The sequence below is a fragment of the Procambarus clarkii genome, chromosome 41 (assembly GCF_040958095.1).
Source record: "Procambarus clarkii isolate CNS0578487 chromosome 41, FALCON_Pclarkii_2.0, whole genome shotgun sequence".
In the NCBI taxonomy this organism is placed as follows: domain Eukaryota; kingdom Metazoa; phylum Arthropoda; class Malacostraca; order Decapoda; family Cambaridae; genus Procambarus; species Procambarus clarkii.
The window spans coordinates 9,115,509-9,138,958 of NC_091190.1; the positions used below are offsets into that span (position 1 = coordinate 9,115,509).

General features: G+C 45.4%; 2 protein-coding genes across 3 annotated transcripts in view; both read left to right on the top strand.

The window, feature by feature from the left end:
* Window positions 1–18,759, top strand: part of LOC123761012 (zinc finger protein OZF-like) — an 87,562-nt gene extending 68,803 nt beyond the window's left edge. For both annotated transcript variants that reach the window (XM_069339327.1, XM_045746826.2), the window contains exon 3: window positions 15,523–18,759. In XM_069339327.1, coding sequence (XP_069195428.1) covers window positions 16,040–16,978 — 939 coding nt within the window. In that variant the 5' untranslated portion in view covers window positions 15,523–16,039 and the 3' untranslated portion in view covers window positions 16,979–18,759. The remainder of the gene's footprint in view (window positions 1–15,522) is intronic.
* Window positions 4,809–15,590, top strand: LOC138373072 (putative CENPB DNA-binding domain-containing protein 1). Its single transcript, XM_069339098.1, has 2 exons — window positions 4,809–5,076; window positions 15,523–15,590. Exons 1-2 carry the CDS (start codon window positions 4,809–4,811, stop codon window positions 15,588–15,590), a joined length of 336 nt encoding a protein of 111 aa, XP_069195199.1.
* Window positions 18,760–23,450: the final 4,691 nt, after the last annotated feature.

The following is a 23,450-nucleotide window of genomic DNA, read 5'->3' on the forward strand; positions in this document are numbered from 1 at the left end:
ACGGGGGTTTCTATAGGCCATTGCTCCCCTTGCCTCTCTGAGGGGGCCAGGTTCTGGCTCGTGGTCCCCGGTAGGCCCTAGAACTCCATACACATGACTGATGCCAAAGTCTGACATTAGCATATCAGCCGGTAAAGCTCCGGGGAGCCTCCGGGTCTCACCCAGAAAATGGCGTTTCATTACATTCAACGCTGGTTTTTTACTGATGTTCTTCTAGAGACTTTTATTGCGAACACGTTGGTACCAAAATGAAATACGTAGCTCGAGAACTAAGGTCATGAGAGTAAAAAGAGTATACACATTTTTGTTTTTACGCATACGTGGCAAAACGCTGGGAGCACTTACGGTTGTTTTTTTTACATTCGCCAAGAGCCGGAAAGTGTTAAAATTCCAGTTATTGCTCTATTATTATGGGACTAGTTTTAAAATACACGCCTTTTTATCGCGAACAATTTGATACCAAAATGAAAGATGTAACATGAAAATTGATGTTATCAAACTGAACGAGTATACACATTAGGTTGCAGTGTACAAATTGGTGCTCATTTACAGGTAACTTTAGGCTTTCCTGCGGGGAGGCATGCCAGGCTTTTGTACATTTTATTCATATACACCTGTAGGGAATTCATTTGCGAACACAATGATACCAAAACGAGCGACGTAGTACGAGAATTAAGGTGAGAAAACTGAAACAAGTATAAACATTTTACTGATTTTGTGCGCTCACAGGTAACTTTTCCGTCTTTAGGCTTTGCTGTGGGGAGTCTCGCCAGGCTTTTGGACATTATATGCATATACATCTGCAGGGAATTTAATTGCGAACACAATGATACCAAAACGAACGACATAGCACGAGAATTAAGGTAAGAAAACTGAAACGAGTATACACATTTAGGCATCGCCGCACGCTCGCCCGCACCATTAGGTCATTTGCGAACACAATGATACCAAAACAAGCGACGTAGCACAAGAATTAAGGCGAGAAAACTGAAACGAGTATAAACATTTTACTGATTTTGTGCGCTCACAGGTAACTTTTCCGTCTTTAGGGTTTGCTGTGGGGAGTCTCGCCAGGCTTTTGGACATTATATTCATATACATCTGCAGGGAATTTAATTGCGAACACAATGATACCAAAATGAACGACATAGCACGAGAATTAAGGTAAGAAAACTGAAACGAGTATACACATTTAGGCATCGCCGCACGCTCGCCCGCAACATTGGGTCCATGACGTCAAAGTCTGCGGCGCTCTCGTGGGGAGAGCGATAGTGATAATATTAAGCTGCGAAGGGGTCCTGAGGACATTTACAACCCCTATGCACAAGAAAAAAAAATTCTAAAAAATTATTTTCTTTTAATAATGTTAATTTGTGTTCCTTGAGCACGGGAAAAATAAAAATAAAAATCGTAGGCGACATATTTTGGCCTCAATAGGCCAACGAAGTCTGGCAAAATGTGGGCGTTGACAGAGTGGTCGTCAGTGGCAGTCAGCATCACCCGAGCTGACAGGGGGAGTTGCCACAAAGATATTATTACCTAATTATTTCAATGTCTCTGATTAATTTTTCCTAGTTTTTTGCAGTAATATTGTTCAGTAGTGTGCAGTGTGATAGATTTATATAATAAAAGGGGTGAATCATCGCTATACTCAAAAGTATGGTGGGCATATTAGTGGTTCAATTATTATGTTCATAAAACAATAAACAAATAGTTTCGCTGTTATTACACTCTATACACATGGTATATATAAGTATCTACATGTTTTGTTCACCATAATGAACCACTAAGTTGGTATTATGAGTCAAAAAGCAACGAGGAGTGACCGCCAGACACCAGCCAGCCACTCCCTCAACAATGCCTCACTCGCCCACTTTCTCCTCCCACCATCCTGTTTTTTATTTTATTCACTATATACAGACATTATATGTACGTATCTACATGTTTTGTTCACCACAACTGTACAACTAAGCTGATATAGTTAGTTCTGGCACTAAGAGTCGTCGCTACACACAGCCAGCTGACGGCTGCCTCCCTCACTCATTCAAGGTCACACGCACTAAAATTTCTCCCCCAACAATACTGTTTTCAGTGTTATTACACTATATACACACATTATATATAAGTATCTACATGTTGTATGCACACGTAACTGTACACCTAAGCTTGTAGGGTGCCCAAAGAGCATAGTGGCCACCCTCTACACAGCTAGACAAGTCATGCAGATGACACCATCTCCGTCACCCAAATGGCTCCTCCCAACATAATCCTTTTGCTGTTATTACACTAATACACACATTATATATAAGCATCTACATTTGTGTTCACCATAGAGAACCACTGAGCTGGTATGGTGAATGCAGACAATAACAGGTGGCCACACAGTCAGTAAACGATGCTATCTCCCTCCGTTCCTCAACATCACTCCTCCCACAGCGCTAATTATCACAACAATCCTGCTGTTATCACAACCCTGGTCATTTTTATCACAGTCAAGGGTCATCTGTAATACTGTCATTGCTAAATAATAGCAGTTACATATTTATTTTGACATTTTTAGGTGATGCTGTGGTCACAAGCTGAACAGCAATGCTGTTAGCTCATGTTGCGTGTGCCAGCCTTGGTTGCTCCCACAGTACTGTGGCTCTTACACCGGAGAATATTGCACACGATTTTTTTTAAACATGGCGTCTGTTTACAAGAGCCTTGAAGAAGCTAATGTGAACCCCGTGTAGCTGCGGGCCATTTAAATCGTGCCTGGCACCCTATGGCGTATATATACTCCATGTGCACCGTGGGACATGTTACTCATGGCGTATATATATGCCATGCGCAGCTTAACCCTCAAACCGCGCATATCATATATAAATGATATCAGTGACAAAACCGAAACCGCGCACATCATTTATATATGATTTCGTGTCTAGCGCTATAATTTAAACTTCCCGCCTGGGATAGGGGCAGCTATAGTACAGCCACGACCGATAGTTGCCAGATGCCACCTAGAAAAAAAATCCAGGCCAACATTCTTGGGTGTTACAGCGTCAGTATTGAGCAAGCCAGCAAGGCTGGCGCACGCAGCACGAGCTCACAGCACCGCTGTTCAGCTTGTGACCACAGCATCGCCTACAAATACCATAATATATATGATACTGCTATTATTTAGCAGTGATAGTATTACTGAAGCCCCCTGACTGTGATAAAACTGACCAGGATTCTGATAATAGCAGGATTGTGGTGATATTTAGCGCTGTGCTCCATGGAGGGAGGCGTAAGGCTGTGCGAGGGAGGGTTGTGGTGTCGTCTTCTGACTGTGTGTGGCCACCATTTATTGACTGCACTCACCATACCAGCTTAGTGGTTCGATATGGTGAACACAAATGTAGATACTTATATATAACGTGTGTATAGAGTGTGATAACAGCGAGAGGAGTAGGTTGGGAGCCGCCATTTTGGTGAGGGAGGAGCGTCGTCTGCACGTCTTGGCATGGTGTTTACTGATGGCCACTATGGTCTTTGGGCACCATACCAGCTTATTTGTTCAGGTATGGTGAATAAAACAGGTAGATACTTATATATAATATGTGTATATAGCGTAATAACACCACAAACAATATTGTTGAAGGACAAATATTAGTGCGTCTGGCCTTGAGGGCGGCCGCCGATCAGCTGACTGTGTGAGTAGCTACGTCTTTGTGGCCTTTACTCACCATACAAGCTTAGATGTACAGTTATGGTGAACAAAACATGTAAATACGTATATATAACGTCTGTGTATAGTGAGTAAATACAGAAAGAGTATTGTAGGAGGTGAATGAGGGTGAGTGAGGTGGTGTTGAGGGAGGGAGTGGCAGTGAGTGGCTCGCTGGTGTTTGGCGGTCACTCCTCGTTGCTTTTTGACTCACAAGACCAACTTAGTAGTTCGTTATGGTGTACAAAACATGCAAATACTTATATATAACCTGTGTATATAGTGTAACAACAGCAAAAATATTTGTTTATTGTTTTATGAACATAATAATTGAATCACTAATATGCACACCATAATTTTGAGTACAGCGATGGTTCACACATTTTATAATATAAATATACCACAATTCACTGTATGGAATAATATTACTGCAAAAAAACTAAGAAAAAATCAATCAGAGACATTGAAATAATTAGGTAATAATATATTTGTGGCAACTGCCGTCTGACAGCTCGGGCGGAGTAGACCACATCTGGCAAAGGCTCTGCCAACGCCCCTTTTTTGCCACACTTCCCTACGCTATTGCGGCTAAAATATGCCACCTACGATTTTTTTGTTATTTTTTCCGTGATCAGGGAACAAAAATGAACACTTCTATAAGACGAAAGAATTTTTTGGAATTTTTTTTTTTTTTGTTGCGCCTGTGGGTGTGAATTCCATTTGGGCCCCTAGCGGTTTGAGGGTTAAGGGTTAAAAATAAAAAATATATAAATTTATATATACAGTGGTACCTCAGCATACGAGCGCCCCTGGTTACGAGTTTTTCGGGTTACGAGCAGGATTTGCTCGAAAAATTTGTATCGGGATACGAGGGTTGCCTTAGGATACGAGGGTGTTGATACGCGTATGGGCTGACCTAGTGTGTGGTGGCACGGCAATCGCTGCTCAGTTTGCCAGTGCCTCGCCTCTGTGACTATCCCGAGTGAATTCTTCACAAGGATTTACCGTTTATTTTCAGAGTTTTTGCTATTTGAGCATAAAATTTGTTATAATATATATCGCAATGGGTCCCAAGAAAGCCAGTGGTAAGGTTCAAGGCAAGAAATCGCATGTGAGGATGACAATAGAGGAAAAGCAAGAGATCATTCGGAAGCACGAAAATGATGCACGTGTTGTTGAACTTTGTAGGCAGTACAACAAATCCACTTCAACGATATGCACTATACTTGCCAAGAAAAAGGACATTATGAGTGCTAAAGTGGCAATAGGAGTATCAATAATCATGAAACAAAGACCACAAATACTTGAGGAAGTGGAAAAGTTGTTATTAATATGGATACACAACAAGGAATTAGTGGGTGACAGTGTTTCAGAGGCCATCATTTGTGAGAAAACCATGGTATTGCATGAAGACCTTGTAAAGAAAACCCCTGGAACGAGTGCAGATACGAAAGACTTTAAGGCGAGCAGGGGATGGTTTGAGAAATTTAGAAAAAGAAGTGGTATTCATAGTGTTGTGAGGCATGGGGAGGCTGCCAGCTCAGACAAATCAGCGACTGAAAGATTTATTGGAGAATTTAAAGAGTTTGCAGTGGCTGAGGGATACCTACTGCAACAAGTGTTTAATTGTGATGAGACAGGACTGTTCTGGAAAAGATTGCCTAAGAGGACATATATTACCAAGGAGGAAAAATCATTGCCCGGACACAAGCCTATGAAAGATAGGTTTACTCTTGTGCTGTGTTCAAATGCGAGTGTAGTGTATCATTCTGAAAATCCAAGGGTTTTCAAACAATATAAAGCGCAGAAAAACCAAATGTGTATGATGTGGAGGGCTAATAATAAGGCATGGGTGACTAGTATTTTTTTTCGGAGTGGGTGAAAGAAGTGCTGTGGCCTTGCCATAGAAAAATATCTGCAGGAGAAACATTTGCCACTCAAGGCCCTGCTTCTCCTCGACAATGCTCCTGCTCATCCTCCTGGCTTGGAAGATGATTTGTTGCCCAGATACAATAAATTTCTCAGTTAAATTCCTTCCTCCTAACACCACTCCTTTAATTCAGCCTATGGACCAGAAAATCATAGCAAATTTTAAGAAAATTTATGAAAGGGCACTTTTCCGGAAATGTTTTGAAGTGACTGAAGCCACAAACCTCACCCTCAAAGATTTCTGGAAACACCATTTTAACATTTGTAGTGCTTTAAAACTCGTTGATAAAGCCTGGCAAGAAGTGACTCAAAGAACCCTGATCTCTGGCTGGAGAAAATTGTGGCCTGAATGTGTGACAGAACTAGACTTTGAGGGGTTTGAGCCTGTAAATGATGCGCCTATTGTTGAGGAAATTGTTACTCTGGGCCGGCAAATGGGCTTGGAATTGGATGGTGATGATGTGGAGGAGTTGGTGGAAGAAGACAACGAAGAACTGACCACCGAAGAACTCCAAGCCCTTCAACAGGAACAGCAAGACAACACAGCTGATGATTCTCCAGTGGAGGAGGATGAGGCAGTGGCGAATGTCCTTCTGGAGAAATTTAGAAGGTGTGTCAGATGTGGGAAGAGATTCAAACTTTTATTGAAAAGACTCACCCAGAGAAAGCTGTAGTAGGCCGTTGCCTTAATCTTTTCAATGACAATGTGATGCCTTACTACAGAGACAGCTTGCAAAGAAGGGAAAAGCAAGCTTCCATGGACAGATTTGTTGAGAAAATCGAGCAGTGAGCCACAACCAGGACCTAGTGGTACTCAGGCAAAACGTGCCAGGGAGTGCACACCAGAAAGGTCCTCACTGCCTGATGTGATAATGGAACGGGACTCCCCTTCCAAACAGTAACTCCTCTCCTCCTTCCCCCTCCTCACCATCTTCCATACGCCTACAGCATTCAACAACAAGGGTAAGTAATAACTTGAACATAGTTTTGTAGGTTTATTTAGATGAATTAGGTATAAAAATTTAGTGTGATGTGGGGTTTTTGGGGTATTCAGGAACGGATTAATTCATTTCCCATTATTTCTTATGGGGAAATTAGCTTCGGAATACGAGTTTTCGGAATACAAGCTGTCTCCAGGAACGGATTAAACTCTTAAACCGAGGTACCACTGTACCTGCAGTATATATTGGAGCGACATCCACACTGCCGCGAACTCCCTGACTGTGCTGTGAGCCCGACGGAAGGACGGACCCCACCACCCCTGGAAGGCCTGGTGAGCACTGGTCACAAAGCCCCAACCAAGAGACGATGCGTCCATGAACACATCGAGCGAGGGCTTGGGTAGGGGTGCCAAGGCACTGAACCCCGAAAAACCCGAAGAGGAAGCCGGTGATGCAGTAACTGACACAAAGCCCCCAGAGGCCAAACCCAACGGTCGCGAGAGAGGCAGATGGAACGTCCCCGAAGGAACCGGAACAGCCGACGAAGCCACACCCGACCCGGCGGGTAGACCATCATGGCAAAATTCAGGCTCCCGCACGAACTCTTGGGGGCCTAGAAGCATGGTGGATAGCGCACAGGACTTGTAATTCTGTGGCGCGGGTTCGGTTCCCGCACGAGGTAGAAACAAATGGGCAAAGTTTCTTTCACCCTGAATGCCCCTGTTACCTAGCAGTAAATAGGTACCTGGAAGTTAGTCAGCTGTCACGGGCTGCTTCCTGGGGTGTGTGTGTGTGTGGTGTGGAAAAAAGGTAGTTAGTAAACAGTTGATTGACAGTTGAGAGGCGGGCCGAAAAAGTAAAGCTCAACCCCCGCAAACACAACTAGGTGAATACATGTATAAACTGCCACTTGATCCGGGAACCCCTCAGAAACAGACGTAGGCGGGATCGCAGGCGAAGCAGAGCTGCCGGAGGTAGAGACAAGGAAGTGGTGCGAGCGTCCCAAACCAGACCCAGCCAAGACCGAACCTGAGAGGGAAACAGATGGGACTTCCTCCAGATCACCAAGAACCCGACCCCGGCGAGCTGGGAAAGAGCCAAATCCCTGGCGAGCAGACATGCGGACTGGCTGGGAGCCCAAACCAGTCAGTCGTTGACCTAGGCCAGAACCCAAACACCTAACAGACACAGGTGGGACACCACGACCCGAGTTAGACGTGTGAAAACGCGGAGTGCCAGATTCAACCCGAAGGGAAGACAAAGTAAGCGGTAACCTTGAAACCCCACAACAAAACCGAGCCAATCCCTGAACCTCAGATGAACCGGGACGTGGCAATATGCGTCCTTGAGGTCCAGGGACACCATCCAGGCACCCGGCTCCAACAGAAGTCGGACCTGGGATAGAGTAGTCATCCGGAAGGAGGGGCAATAAACCCACGGTTCTGACGGGACAAGTCCAGAATGAACCGGAGGTCCGCACAGTCCCGTTTCGGGATCGGAAACAGGCAGGAACCCCACCTGAGGGACGATATCGTTTTGACCACACCCAGGCGAACCCACTCCCAGATGACCCTGACAGCGGGGCAACAAGCCCCGCTCGGAGGGCAGAAAAACCCAGGTGAGGTCCAACGGGCCCAAGACCCCGAAGCCAACCCCGGAAACCTCGCCAAGAGGACCCGGGGCCGAGCCGGCCTCCAAACTCCCCACCTCCAAAAGGCCAGAGTTACTAAAAAAGCAGGAATGAAGGGGGCCCACTGGCCAGACCCAGAAGCTCTGGCAGAAGGACCAGGCTTGAATGCCTCCGCCGCAACTCCAGAAGGGGGACATCCCCAAGACTGCCCGAGTCTCAACACCAACTAGACCCTGCCTCGACTTCGAAATCATCAGATGCTTTGGAGCCGAAAGCAAGGGAGGGGTGGCCAAATGAACTACAGAAGGGGAAGGACTAGGAGGGGCGGACAGAACCAGAGCCGAAGCGACTCCCACCCCCAAGTCCGGGTCCCTATAACCAAAATGGGGCAGTCTCGGGGCATCTGGGGCTGCAACCAACCAAGCTCGTTGCAGCAACCTAAATCTAGCATGCAACACTGTAGCTGCCTGTACCCGCATATCAGTATCAGAGGCTTGGGTGAACTGGAGTACGTACAGGCAACACACACACATCACACGACTCCGGGTCAAAACAATCACTGACCAAACAGGTAACATGGCGGAGGCAAAACCGGTGATTGTCGTCCAGAGACAAAGGGGGACAGAGCAACCTTCAAACCCGCAAGATGCCAGGGGGGACTCAGGGGTCACATCCATCAGACCACGTAGCCCCTGTGGGGTTTTCCAGGGCTCTTAACCCTTAAATGGCGCATAGCTATATACCATTTGACATCCAGAGGCGCATAAAAAAAAAAAAAAAAAAAAAAAATTCTTCCTAACCTGTTAAGTCGTGTTCCCTGATCATGGGGGGAAAAAAAATTGTACTTACCGGCGATGTAATTGAGCCGACAAGATGGATGATGACGTCACAGTTTGCATGTTCGCTCATGCACGGTGTGTCTCGGAGGCATCGCGTGCGGTCTTCAAGCAGCCAGAGTTGCCACGAATTTATTTTCGCATCATTATTTACAGTGTCTATGCGTGTATTCTTTTCAATATTAATCATTAATTGTGTTGCACATAATGTTACTACACAGTTATTGTCAATATATGTTGCATACATCGAGTATACACATGGCACACAAACGTTTTCCATTACGGCATTATATTATGTACAGTAATCACAATGTTCATTATTTTATATGTACACACTAGCACACTATGTACATGTTGTTGCACTATTATTGCACATTTAGAAATCTTGAAGTGAGTGGTAGTCGTTGAAGCAGTCGACAGCACGCAATGCAACTCCACACCCTTCACACCATGTTTGCACCATTTTACGTTTCTGTTCTCTTCGTTTTGTTGTATTACAAACTATGCATGCACGTTGGCCTATTGCATGCTTTCCACCTGGTGGCAAATTCTTTAGTCTGTGTTGCTGAAAGGCCTCTATGTGAGTGAGCCTGGGTGTTGCAGCATGCTGCAACATTGGGTTCATGATTGGTCTTCGTATGCCAGGGACTTCTTGACCAAACTTTGCTAATAGCTGTGTTGCAAGTGTAAAAGTAAATGAACGGAAAATAGGTTTATGCCCAGTTTTCACCAGATACAAATTATAGCAGTTCAACATGCTCATGTCAACAAGATGGAAAAACACTTTTTTCGTCCACTTCAATGTTTTCCGCACACACTCGATAGTGCCAATCATCATGTCAGCCTTATCAATCAAACGCATGTTGATATTGTAGTCAAGAACACAATCTGGCTTACATACTGGTTCTCTCGTTACACGGTGCATCTTGCCACTGTTCAACATTGTACCCTCATGAACGGCTGTCAGCAGGTTCACTTCTCTCTTGTCTTTCCACCGTACCGAGAGTATTTGATCACATTTCCGTACCTGGCACTCACCAACTGCAAGTCCACTGTCAAACAGTGGCATTTTCCTTCTTCATGCCTTTACTGTGCCAACCAATCCGGTTCTATTTTCAATCAAGAACCTAGCTAGCAATGGATTTGTATAGTAATTATCTGTAATTACCTAAGTGTAGTTACAGGATGAGAGCTACGCTCGTGGTGTCCCGTCTTCCCAGCACTCTTTGTCATATAACGCTTTGAAACTACTGACGGTCTTGGCCTCCACCACCTTCTCCCCTAACTTGTTCCAACCGTCTACCACTCTGTTTGCGAAAGTGAATTTTCTTATATTTCTTTGGCATCTGTGTTTAACTAGTTTATATCTATGACCTCTTGTTCTTAAAGTTCCAGGTCTCAGGAAATCTTCCCTATCGATTTTATCAATTCCTGTTACTATTTTGTATGTAGTGATCATATCACCTCTTTTTCTTCTGTCTTCTAGTTTTGGCATATTTAATGCCTCTAACCTCTCCTCGTAGCTCTTGCCCTTCAGTTCTGGGAGCCACTTAGTAGCATGTCTTTGCACCTTTTCCAGTTTGTTGATGTGCTTCTTCAGATATGGGCACCACACAACTGCTACATATTCTAGCTTTGGCCTAACAAAAGTCGTGAACAATTTCTTTAGTATATTGCCATCCATATATTTAAAAGCAATTCTGAAGTTAGAAAGCGTGGCATAGGCTCCTCGCACAATATTCTTTATGTGGTCCTCAGGTGATAGTTTTCTATCTAGAACCACCCCTAGGTCTCTTTCTTTATCAGAATTCTTTAAAGATTTCTCACATAATATATAGGGTCTATGTTCTCCTATTCCACATTCCATAACATGGCATTTATTAACATTAAATTCCATTTGCCAAGTGGCGCTCCATATACTTATTTTGTCCAGGTCTTCTTGAAGGTCATGACAATCATCTACGTTTCTTATCCTTCCTGTTATCTTAGCATCATCAGCAAACATGTTCATATAATTCTGTATACCAACTGGTAGATCATTTATGTAGACAATAAACATCACTGGTGCAAGAACTGAACCCTGTGGTACTCCACTTGTGACATTTCTCCAGTCCGATACATTGCCTCTGATCACAGCCCTCATTTTTCTATCAGAAAATTTTTCATCCATGTTAGAAGCGTACCTGTCACTCCTCCAATATTTTGCAGTTTCCAGAACAACCTCTTATGTGGAACTCTGTCGAAAGCCTTTTTTAGGTCCAGATAGATGCAGTCAGCCCAACCATCTCTTTCCTGTAATATCTTTGTTGCTCGATCATAGAAACTTAGTAAATTCGATAAACAGGATCTTCCAGATTGAAAACCATACTGTCTGTCTGATATTATATCATTTCTCTCCAGGTGTTCTACCCATTTAGATTTAACTATTTTTTCCAATATTTTGACTATTACACTTGTCAATGATACCGGTCTATAATTAAGGGGGTCTTCCCTGCTTCCACTTTTGTAGATTGGAACTATGTTAGCCTTTTTCCACACATCAGCTACAACTCCTGTAAACAGGGATGCCTGAAAAATCAGTTGAAGAGGAATGCTGAGCTCAGGTGCACATTCTCTCAGAACCCATGGTGAAACTCCATCTGGACCAACTGCTTTGTTCTTATTTAGCTCCTTGAGCATTTTTTCCACTTCGTCTCTAGACACCTCTATGTGCTCTATGTTGTTCTCTGGAATTCTTATTGTATCTGGTTCCCTGAAGATTTCATTTTGTACAAACACACTTTGGAACTTTTCGTTTAATGTTTCACACATTTCCTTTTCATTTTCCGTGAATCTATTTCCCATTTTCAACCTCTGAATATTATCCTTTACCTGCAATTTGTTGTTTATGAATTTATAGAATAGACCTGGTTCTGTTTTACATTTGTCTGCAATCCCTTTTTCAAAATTTCTTTCTGCCTCTCTCCTCACTGCCGTGTAGTTGTTTCTCGCATCTTTGTATCGCTGGTATGTTTGGGGGTTTGGCCTCTTCCTGTATTGATTCCATTTTTGTGTCTTTTGGTCTCTGGCCCTCTCGCGCTTTCTGATGAACCAATCCTGTTTCCTAGTTCTGCTTCTCTGTTTTGGTATAAATTTTTTTGTGCCTTTATCATATATTTCACAAAACCTGACATACATCTCATTCACTTGATGTATGTGTATAGGATGTGGCCCTTGTTCATCCTTGGTGCCATCAGTGACTTCACCACACTACCCGAGAAACCATGTTTGTCGTTACCGGGAATGTCTACAGCGCTAGCTGAATACAGAATCATGTGTAACACGTATCCTGTTTCACAGTCACACAGTACAAAGAATTTCAAGCCAAATCTGTTTCGTTTGGAGGGAATATATTGTTTGAATGAAACACGTCATTTGAAAGGTACAAGGGATTCGTCAATCACCAGCTTCTGTGCTGGTACGTAAAAATCTGAATTTTCCAATCACTTCATTCGTATAGTTCCTCAAAGTCTATCATCCTCTGTCCGGTCCTCATCACTTGCAAAATGCACACACCTGAGGAGTATCTGATATCTGTCTCGGGACATATATTTCCCAAAGAAAGGTGTTGGAATAGTCAGATCTTTGCTCCAGTAATCTGTGAGAGCGTGTTTGACACAGTGTTTCATCAACATACATATCGCTAGAAACACATACATTTCACCTATATTGGTGTTTTTCCAACGTTGCAATCATGAAAATTCTGTTATCTCTCTTCTAATGAGATGAGCCTCACGAAGGTTCGTTTGGTGTACAATATATTCCATGAGCGGCTCATCATAGAATGCTGTAAAATAATCACATTCACTCATATCCTCTCCATTATCAGGGGAAAAGCTCTGTAATCCCAACGTCTTTATTGTCAAAAGCAGGAATTCGAGGAGTAAAACCAGCACCATCACTCCACACTAGTACACCTGATGTAACAGGGGCATGACGGCGAAGAAGCGATGCACACCGTGGACCAGGAGCTGAAGCCCATCTATGGACAGTACAGCCGCTACGTGCACGTGAGGTGGAAGCATGTGAACATGAGGCTCTTGGTGCCTCATGTTGTTTCATGCTGTGGCGCTTGGCTGGGCGAGACGCTGCTGACGCAACAAATTCTCGCCCAATAACACCACTGGTACTGGCACCAGGCTCGGTAACACTATGTACTGATTCCACTTCACTAAAACCAGAAAAGAGAGTCGCCTTCCTCTGACTCGTCACCCAAAATATCCTCAGACTCTAAATACGCACAGGAACTGTGTGGTCATGGGTGAATTGGAGTAGACACTGGGCGAGGTGGCATGGGTGAGCGTATAGGCCTCCCCATGGGAGGTGGCTGTATCTCATTTTCACTGTCTGTGCTGCTATCATCGGTCAATTGTGTGTAGTCTTTATCAATGTCAGAGTCATCAACATCACTTTCCTCACCATCAGAAAATAATTCACTAGTTATTTGCTCTTGGGTGAGTGATTGCGTGGTACGCGCCTGGGAAGCGTTCGGCCGTGCGCTTGACGTGGTGGCTGCTGGGTAACTGATGCCTCCCACGCGATGGTAGCGTGAGCTGGATTTTTTTACAAAATTGCGGCTGTTTACTATAGCCCCTGGGCAGCGTATGGGGGCCCCCTCTACCTCATGGGCCGTTCAAATCTTGCGCAGTACTCCAATACATCATATGATGGGAAGCGCAAGTTATTGCAAGTTACTCAACCTATCATATGATGTGTTGCGCACTTAACCCTTAAACTGCGCAATGCGCCTGCAGGCTTACGTCTGGTTTGCGCAACGTGCCTCCGGGTACTGTATTTGTATTTTTCACGTTCCATTCAAAACTCCCGCAGCTACATGGGGTTCACATCAGCTTCCTTGGGGCTCTTGTAAACAGACGCCATCTTTAAAAAAAATCATGGTCCACATTCCTGAGTGTGGGAGCCTCGGTAGTGAGTGAGCAACCAAGGCTGTCGCTCGCAGCATGAGCACACAGCACTGCTGTTCAGTGTGTGACCACAGCATTGCCTAATAATGTCAAAATATATATATATAACTCGTATTATTTAGCTATGATAGTATTATAAAAGAGCCTGAGTGTGATAATGACTGGGTACAATGTTCAAATATCAGTGATTCAATGCTGTTCATGATGTTCACAGGAATATCCACAGCACCACAGCATTATTTCGTCCATCTAGGAATCTTCAAATGACTTCTTAGGTTCCTTTTCAAGATAAACGTGTGGTCAATTATTCATTTACAGGAATTAGTGACCAGGATTGTGATACAGTAATAGCAGGATTGTGGTTATAATTAGCATTGTACGAAGTATTGTGGAAGGAGGAATTTTGGTGAGGGAGGGAGGGAGAGAATTGAGGTAGCCTCATTGTGTGTGTGTGTGTGGCAGCTACTCTTGTTTTGCTCACCATACTAGCTTAGTGGTTTGCTATGGGCAACACATATGTACATGGGTATATACAGTGTGTGTGTATATAGTGTAATAACAGCATAGCGTCGTCTGCTGTCTGCTGTGTGATTTCTCATGCAGTGTATGGTGGCAACTGTACTGTTTGGACACAATACCGGCTTACTTGCATAGTTATGGTAAATAAAACATGTAGATAGCTATATATAACATGTGTAAATAGTGTAATAAGAACAATAACAGTATGGTGGGAGGAGCAATGTTGGCGAGTAAGATGTTGGAGTGAGGGAGACTGGCTGGGTGTGGCTGCTCTCACTCGAAGTGTTCTGAATGTGTTGATGGTGAATGTATATAGTATGTGACAGTATATAGTGTGTAAATAGATTGTATATATACATAAATTAGCATGATACATAGTAAATATGTGCAGCATATGTGTACACAAGTGTCATGCACGTAACACAGTGCCTTCGGACAGTACGGATGTTTTACTGCCATAATATAGTGTACATGTTCATTATACATAGGATTAGCACGTAAAAACAAATAAAATGTATTTAGAACTGTGCGCAGAAAATGAATATAAATATATTCGCGGCAACTCACGGGCCCTACTGGCCCCGGGAGCGTACGTCACAGGTGAACGGGGACTGATGACGTCACACGCCAACTTACGGACCCTATAGCACCCAAAGTAAGCACAATTTCGATTTTTTTTTTACATACCCATACTGAGGGAAGGGTTTTTGACACTTTAAAAAATCAAAAGAATTTTTTCCAGAGAATTTATTTCCTGCACACTGGGGGGTGTCATATATGGAGATAACGCAGTTAAGGGGTTAAAGGGTTAAATATGTCATAAAAGAAAAACCTGCTCTGGATGTGCACGGTTATTCATCCAACCAAATGTTAATCATCACCTTATTTCCCTCTATCATGAGACGTGAACTCATTTGCCAAAAGAAGGTAGGAAAGTAATGTAAGGATTAAATTTGTTATAAGTTACTTTCAGAGATTTTTACCCATTCACAATACTTTATGTACTTTACAGCATCACAGAGATCCAGTGCTTCCACACCAGAAAGTCACCAACAACAGTACTTTATGGGCTTGGAGTAAAGTGCTCCTGGTTAATTATCGTGGACTCTTCAACTGCATAAATATCAGTTTTTCCACTGCTTCTTTTGCAGTCTTTAAAGCTGTAATTGAGTACAATTTAGTAAAGCTACCAGTGCTCTAAAAATTTCAATATTTTTCCAAAGTAATCTTTTGGAAAAATCTGTAGGAAAAAAAGATTATTCATGTGAACATAATTGATTTTATGTATTATTAGTGATCAAAACACTGAAAAATCTTTTCTGATTTGACAAAATATTACAAATAAATTACTTATAAAAGATATAACAAGTTAGTAAGATTAAAATTTTTCTAAGAAAAAGTCATATCTTTATTAGAAGGATTTTTTTAATATAGATTGTAGTAAAATTTAAAAAATACATACAATATAGGAGCCATATCAGTGTTAAGTGTTTCTTATGAGACTTACATAAAGTCATATCTAGTGCAGCATGAGATTTCATACAGGTGAGAAATCATTTCAGTGTTCAGTTTGTATGAAAAACTTTCATAGTAGTTCAAATCTAGGAAAACATATGAGAATTCATACAGGTGAGAAACCATATCAGTGTTCAGAGTGTCTAAAGTGTTTTTCACAAAAGGCACATCTAATACAGCATATGAGAGTTCATACAGGAGAAAAACCATTTCAGTGTTTAGAGTGTCTAAAAGATTTTTCAGATAAATCAAATCTAGTGATCCATACTAGAATTCACACAGGGGAGAAACCTTTTCAATGTTCAGTGTGTATAAAATGCTTTTCACAAAAGTCGTATCTTATTAAACATATGAGAGTTCATACAGGAGAGAAACCATTTCAGTGCCTAGAGTGTCAAAAAAACTTTTCAGCTAAATCAACTTTAGTAAAACACATGACGGCTCATAAGGGAGAAAAACCATACCAGTGCTCAGAGTGTCTAAAAGACTTTTCTCGAAAAGCAACTTTAATTGAACATATGAGATTACATACAGGAGAGAAACCTTATCAGTGTTCAGTGTGTTCTAAAGGTTTTGCACGGAAACAAGCCTTAGTAAAACATATGAGAATTCATACTGGAGAGAAACCTTATCAGTGTTTAGTATGTCTAAAAAAGTTTTCAGATAAATCAACTCTATTAAATCACAATAGAGTTCATACAGGAGAGAAACCATATCGCTGTTCAGTGTGTCTTAAAGACTTCCCATCCAGTTCAGGTCTAATAAAACATAGGAGAGTTCATACAGATAAGAAACCATGCCAGTGCTTAGTGTGTCTAAAAATTTTTGCACATAAGACAAGTTTAGACCAACATATGAAATTACATACTAAAGGAAAACCATTATCAGTATTCAGAATGTTTAAAAAGAATTCATATATGAGAGAAACCATTTTCAATGTACAGAATGTTTAAAAGACTTTACATATCTAGTGCAAAATAGTAATGGACATCAAAACCAACAGGGTCAGAAACATGACCTGTTGTATAACAGGGAAAGGTGAATATTATGTGAATAATAATGAATAATATTATTATCTACCATCGATCAGAAAAAAATTGGTACTTGCTAAAAGGAAATTTGTACTTCTGCATATGGCCTTAGTACTGGTAGTGATAGCACAGATGCCAGAGTCTAATACTGTGGCAATTCTTAAAGATCCTGAGGCTATCTGTCAGAATAAGAATACTGACTAATGTTGATTTTTGTGTGGAAATCTTTTTCATTGTATTGGGCACTATCCTCAAACTAACTTTTTGTTTCTTGGGGCTTCTTTATGTATCATTTCCACACAGCATTATTAATACTATTGTGAGATTTTACTTGTTTCTGGGAGGAGCCCCTTCAGCTCCCCAGAACTATCCGGGCTGATATGAATATATTAGACCCCTGGCATCAGTCAAAGCAAATGGAGTTCTTAGGCCTATCGGGGACCACGAGTCAGAACCTGACCCCCAGAGAGAGGCAAGAGGAGCAATGGCCTGTAGAAACCCCTGTGTGGTTGGAAGCAGTCTGTGTCTGCCATCGACCGTGTCAGGCACCCAGAAAGGTAGGTGTTCCAAAATAAACCCTATCTGGTTAAAATATTGCTACTGATAGCTGAACTGTTGGATAGAACTTCCCCAAACGAGAAACGAGCAAATGAGTATGAAGTCTTAACTGTCACCGCACCGCTGTCTGCGCAGCTCTCCCCCTCCCCGGAAGGGGAAAAGAGGAGCCCCAGACCTCAGTGCCAGCTATCCAAACCCCTAGTTCTGTGGCTGATGTCAGACCTGGTGGTTGTACGACTCTGGCTCCAGACTCTGTCCAGTGCTGTGCCTTGTGGTGTGATCCTGTCCTTGGTAATGTGCGAGTCAGGAGTGATTTTACAAGTACTTGGGCTGCATGCGCCTAGGGTTCTTCCCCTAGGTGTCCTGTAAGTACTGCTCTTGTGGCTTGGGGTTTCCTTCCACAAGTTGCTTGGGACCTACCTCCGCTGTGGTCTTTTGATGCTCTTTGATTGCCCGCCCTTGGAGTCAGCTGGGGTGTTTCATGCGCCCTTGTTTGCCTCTGGGTAGGAGGTAGCTTCATCACTAGTACTTGTTTCTGGGGGGGAGCTTCTTCAGCTTCCAGGAGCTATTCGGACTGTTATGAATATATTAGACCCCTGGCATCAGTCAAAGCAAATGGAGTTCTTGGGCCTACTGACCCCCTCCCCGCTCAGCTCGTTGTCGCCGTGTGGGGGCTTAGTGGACGACTGCCGGAGTATGATGCTCCTTGGGACAGTCCTCTGACCTTTTCTAGCCTTGAGCTCCTGCTGCCGTCCTCTCCAATTCTGCTGGGCATCTTTTCCTTTTCCTTCTGTTTCGTTTTTCTCCCCCCTCTTCTCCTATCTGCTTGCCGTTTCCTGCCGACCTTTTGCTCGTTCTGGTTCTTCCCTTGGACTTCTTCTATTTTGACGCCCGGGTGCTTGAGGAGGCATACTCTTGCACCCGTAGAACTGTAGTCCCCGACGTCGAGAGCGAGGGGAACCTTTTATTGTCAATCCCCCTTTCGTCACTGAACCCGATCTCGACGGACTGTCGGTTTCTTAAGGTGGCGTTTGTGGGGCGTATACTCACGACGCACCCCTAGGAGGCCCCGGCAAGATCGGCGATAGCTTCTTGTTGGGTGTCCTGCCTCTAATTGTGGCTCCATGGTGGGTGTGGGGGCACATTCGTGAATGAATTCTTCTTTTCATCATGATGATAACCCCTGTTTCGGCTGCTTCTGGCGTACCTTCTCAGGCTCGTGGGGTGGGCGACCAAGCCCCCGAGTCGGTCCGTATTGGAAGACCGGGTTCTGTAGCCTCCGCTGCATTGGGCCCCGACCTTGCTCCTCCTTTGGCCTCTCTGACTCCTTCCCCTGGCTCCCCTCCCTCCTCTGTGGTTGGGTCGAGACCCAAGCCCCCAGTGGTGACTACCTCGTCCCCTGGCGCGGCTCCTTCTCTAGTTGTAACTACTGCGCCTTTTAACCCCTCTCTCTCTGGGGGTTCTCACCGCCGTCCTCGTCACGGCCGCCCTCGCTCGATTCCTTCCAGTTCTGCTACCTATCAAGCCTTGTTTGGTCCCGCTTCGTGGGCCAAATATTTTGATCTCCCTCTTGATTCTGCGCCTCCTGACGATTTCTCCCTCCATCGACATCTCGTTGATTCCGTGGATGCCTCCATTACTTTCAACCCCACTCGTCTCGGTACACGTGTCGTTGCTGCTCCTTCTCAGGATGCGGCCTCCCGCTTGGCTGCCATATCCTGCCTTGGCGAGACCCCTGTTCGGGTCTCGAAGAACGCTCAGTTGAATGCCAGTGTTGGCACTATTTTGCTCCCGCCCCATGTTGCGACCGGTGTTCGGGACCTGCGCGACTGCCACGACGATATTCGACATATCCTTGCTGCCCAGGGCCAGTCTATTCTCCAGGTGGACACGTTTACTCGTCCCCCTCGTGGTAGTCGCTGTCAACCCCTCCGGGTTGTGAAGATTTCCTTTGATGGTAGGACCCTTCCACCCTCTGTCATTCTTGCTGGTGCCAGGTGCTCTGTCCAGGAGTACATTCCTTCTCCTCGGCTCTGCAACAAGTGCTGGAGGTTTGGGCATGGTGCCCTCCGCTGCTCCGGGACTGTCTCTCTCTGTCCTTTGTGTGGTGGCGAAGGTCACTCTAAGTCGGAGTGCACTTCTCCCCAGGCTCGTTGCCTCAACTGCGGTGAGGCCCATCCTACCTTCTCCCGTGCGTGTGTCCATTACAAGCTTGAGGCAGCCGTCCTCAACTTGAAGCACCGGGAGCGTTTATCTTTTCCTGAGGCGAGACGCCAGGTTCGCCGGCTCCCGCCTTATGCTAATATCTCTTATGCTCGCGTGTTGCGCTCTTCCTCTCCTCGTCCTTCCCGCCTTCCTCAGACTCACAACCGTTTCTGGGCCTTGGACCCTGATACGCCCACTGCCCCCTCCTCTGTTCCTTTGGGTTCTCTCCCGAAGGATCCTCCTCCTGGTCCTCTGTCTGGGGTTCCCCTTCCTTCTACCCGGTCTGTCGTGTCTTCTGTGTCTTCTTCCTCGTCCCCCTCCGATCCTCCTTCCCATCCTCTTCCTCCATCTATTGGCTCTCCCCACCGCCTGTCGGTGCGGGCGGATGTCCATCGCTCTCCTAACGGCCGTCGTGTGTGCTCTCGTTCGGCTTCTCCTGTTGAGACACTGGAATCCGTTGCCCGGTACGTTGTTGCTGGGACACCGGTCTCTTTAAGTCAGAAGCGTAAGCCTGGCTCCTCTCCTTCCTCTTCCCCGGCGGGTAAGAAGGCTTCGCTTTCTTCCTCAGCTCCTCCTTCTGGCTCTGTTGCTCCTTCCCCTCCCGTTTCAGTGCTTGCGCCCCCTGTTCCTGCTATGGAGGTTTCTTTGGCCCCTGCTTCCCTTTCGGTTGCTGCTCTTGCTGGGGTGCGCTCCCCTCTTTCTACTCCCCCTCCTCCTGCTGCTGTCCTTGACGGCTCCTCTCCGTTGTCTCCTCCTCTTCCTCCTCTTCCTCCTCCTCCTCCAGACCCTGCCCGCCCACCTCTGCTCTGTTCTCCCGTTTCCTTCCCTCCGTCTTTGCTCAGTTTACCCATGCCCCCTAACCCTGACTTTGCTGACCCTGATCCCGACCCTGATATTCTTTAACGTGCTCTGTTGCTCTTTCGCCTTTGTTTCTTCCTTGTTCTCTGTTTTTGTCCTTTCTCTTCTCGTCGTTGTCCATTCTTCAATGGAACGTTCGAGGTTATTACGCCAATTTCCTCGAACTCCAACTTCTGATTTCGCGGTTTTCGCCCCTTTGTGTCTGTCTCCAGGAGCCAATGCTTGGTGCTCGTCCTGGTCGTTTTCGTGGCTATTCCTTTCTCTCCCCCCCCCCCAGCCATTGCTGGGGCTTCTAATTCTTCTGCTCTTTTGATTCGGGCTGATGTTCCCTTTGTTCCTTTACTTTTTCCTTCGCCTCTCCATTGTTCTGCTGCTCGTATCTTTGTGGGGAAATGGTACACAGTTTGTTCCATTTATCTCCCCCCGAGTGTCCCGCTCTCTCTTCCTGATTTGAAACACCTCCTGGACTCCTTGCCGGAGCCTGTGCTCCTGCTGGGTGACTTCAATTGTCGTCATTCTCTTTGGGGTGACGTTCTGACGAATACCCGGGGTCGCCTCCTTGAGCCGTTTCTCCTCTCTTCTTCCCTGTCTCTTCTGAATTCTGGTGAGCCCACTCATTTGGACTCTCGGACTCGCACCCTTTCTTGTCTTGATCTTTCTCTCTGCTCTTCTTCTCTTTACTTAGATTTCACGTGGCAGGTTCTTGATGACCTCCATGGAAGTGATCATTTCCCCATCCTTGTTTCCTTTTTCTCTTTTCGCCCTTCCCTCTCTTTCCCTAGGTGGCAGTTTGCTAAGGCAGACTGGACCCTATTTACCCTCAGTGCTGCTCTCCCTGACCTCTCCCTTCTGCCTCTCTCTCGCGCTCTCCTCCTTTTTCATGACACTGTCTTCAACGCTGCCCTCCGCTCTATTCCTCGCTCTTCCTCTCGGGGTCCACGGAAGTGCGTTCCCTGGTGGAATGCGGACTGTGCTCGGGCTGTCCGCTGTAAGCGTGCAGCCTGGAAGAGGCACCGCCGTAGGCAGACGACCGATTCTTTTCTTTTCTTTCGGAAAGCGAGTGCGGTGGCCCGTAGGGCCATCCGTACGGCTAAACGTGAATGTTGGGCATCTTATGTCTCAACAATTACGTCCGAGACCCCTCTGGCCCAGATCTGGAAGCGTATCCGCAAGATAGCGGGTAAGTTCGTTCCCGATGTTTCACCGGTCCTTCACCTCCATGATACTCTTGTGGCGGACCCGTTGCAGGTCGCTTCCGAACTGGGTTCCCACTTTTCTTCTGTTAGCTCTGGTCTTCATCTTCCCCAATCTTTCCTTCTTCGTAAACCTGTCCTTGAGTCTCGTCCTTTAGATTTCTGCACTCATCTTCAGCTTCCCTATAATGATCCCTTCTCTCTCTCTGAACTTCGTTCTGCCCTGGCCCTCTGCGGTTCTACGGCGGCGGGCTCCGATGGTATTCATTATGAGATGCTTCGCCATCTCCCTCCGAGCACGTCTCAGTATTTCCTGAGTCTGTATAATCGGATCTGGGAGTCGTCGTCAGTCCCTGAGGACTGGCTCGATGCCGTTGTCCTCCCTGTTCGCAAACCGGGGTCTCTGGGTGCTTCCCCTAAGGACTTTCGCCCTATTGCTCTCACAAGTTGTGTCTGCAAACTCTTTGAACGTATGGTTAACGTTCGTCTGATGTGGTTCCTGGAACACCATCACCTCCTCTCCCCTTCTCAATTTGGTTTCCGCAAGTGCCGCAGCACGACAGATGTCCTGTGCCCCAGGGTAGTGTTCTGAGCACTACTCTTTTTCTGGTTGCCCTCAATGGTCTTCTTTCCTCTCTTCCTTCTGGTGTCTTCTCCGCTCTCTATGTCGATGATCTTACCCTTTGTTGTCAGGGTGATGATTCGCCTCTCCTTCAACGCCGGCTTCAACTTGCCATTGATGCCGTGTCGTCTTGGGCCACAGGTCATGGCTTCAAGTTCTCTACTTCTAAGACTTGTACCATGACTTTTACGCGGAAACGGGTTGTTCTTCGTCCCTCTTTGTCACTTTATGGTCATCCCCTTGAATACAAAGATTCCGCGAAGCTTTTGGGGTTATTTCTTGACACTCGTTTGTCTTGGTCTCCCCATATCTCTTACCTCCGTGTTGAGTGCTCTAAGGCCCTTACCCTCCTTCGGGTCTTGTCCCATACTTCTTGGGGGGCAGATAGGCGCACTCTCCTTGCTTTACATTCCTCTCTCGTCCTGTCTAAGCTCGATTATGGTTGCCCTGCTTACTCGTCTGCTTCTCCTTCTACTCTTCGCCGTCTTGATGCTTTACACCATACTGGGTTGCGCCTCAGTTCTGGTGCCTTTCGTTCGACTCCCATCCTTAGCTTGTATGTTGACACTGGCTTCCTGTCTCTCCAGGACCGCCGTGATCGCTACTGTCTTCGCTATCTTGCGCGGTCCTTGCAACATCCTTCCTCTCGCCTCTGTCGTGCTTTAACTTTTACCCCTCCTGCGGTTCCTGTTCCTCTTCACCACCTCCCTCTTTCTGTCCGGTTATCTCGCCTACAGGATTCTCTCTCCGTTCGTATTTGTGATGTTTCTCCTCGTGTTGTTCCTTCTTTGCCCCCGTGGAGGGTCCCTCTTCCGCGGTTTTGTACTTCCTTGACCCGTATCACTAAAGCTTTTACCCCTCCTACGGTTCTAAAACGCCTTTTCCTCGAGCACTTTTCTTCTCACTCCCGCTCCGTTTCTGTCTTCACCGATGGGTCTAAGTCAGCGGACGGTGTTGG

Coding starts and splice junctions, on each gene's coding strand:
- LOC138373072 (XM_069339098.1), top strand. CDS start 4,809: ATGACAATAGAGGAAAAGCAAGAGATCATTCGGAAGCACGAAAATGAT. Junction 5,077..15,522: donor TGTTTCAGAGGCCATCATTT/GTGAGAAAACCA, acceptor TGTACTTTACAG/CATCACAGAGATCCAGTGCT.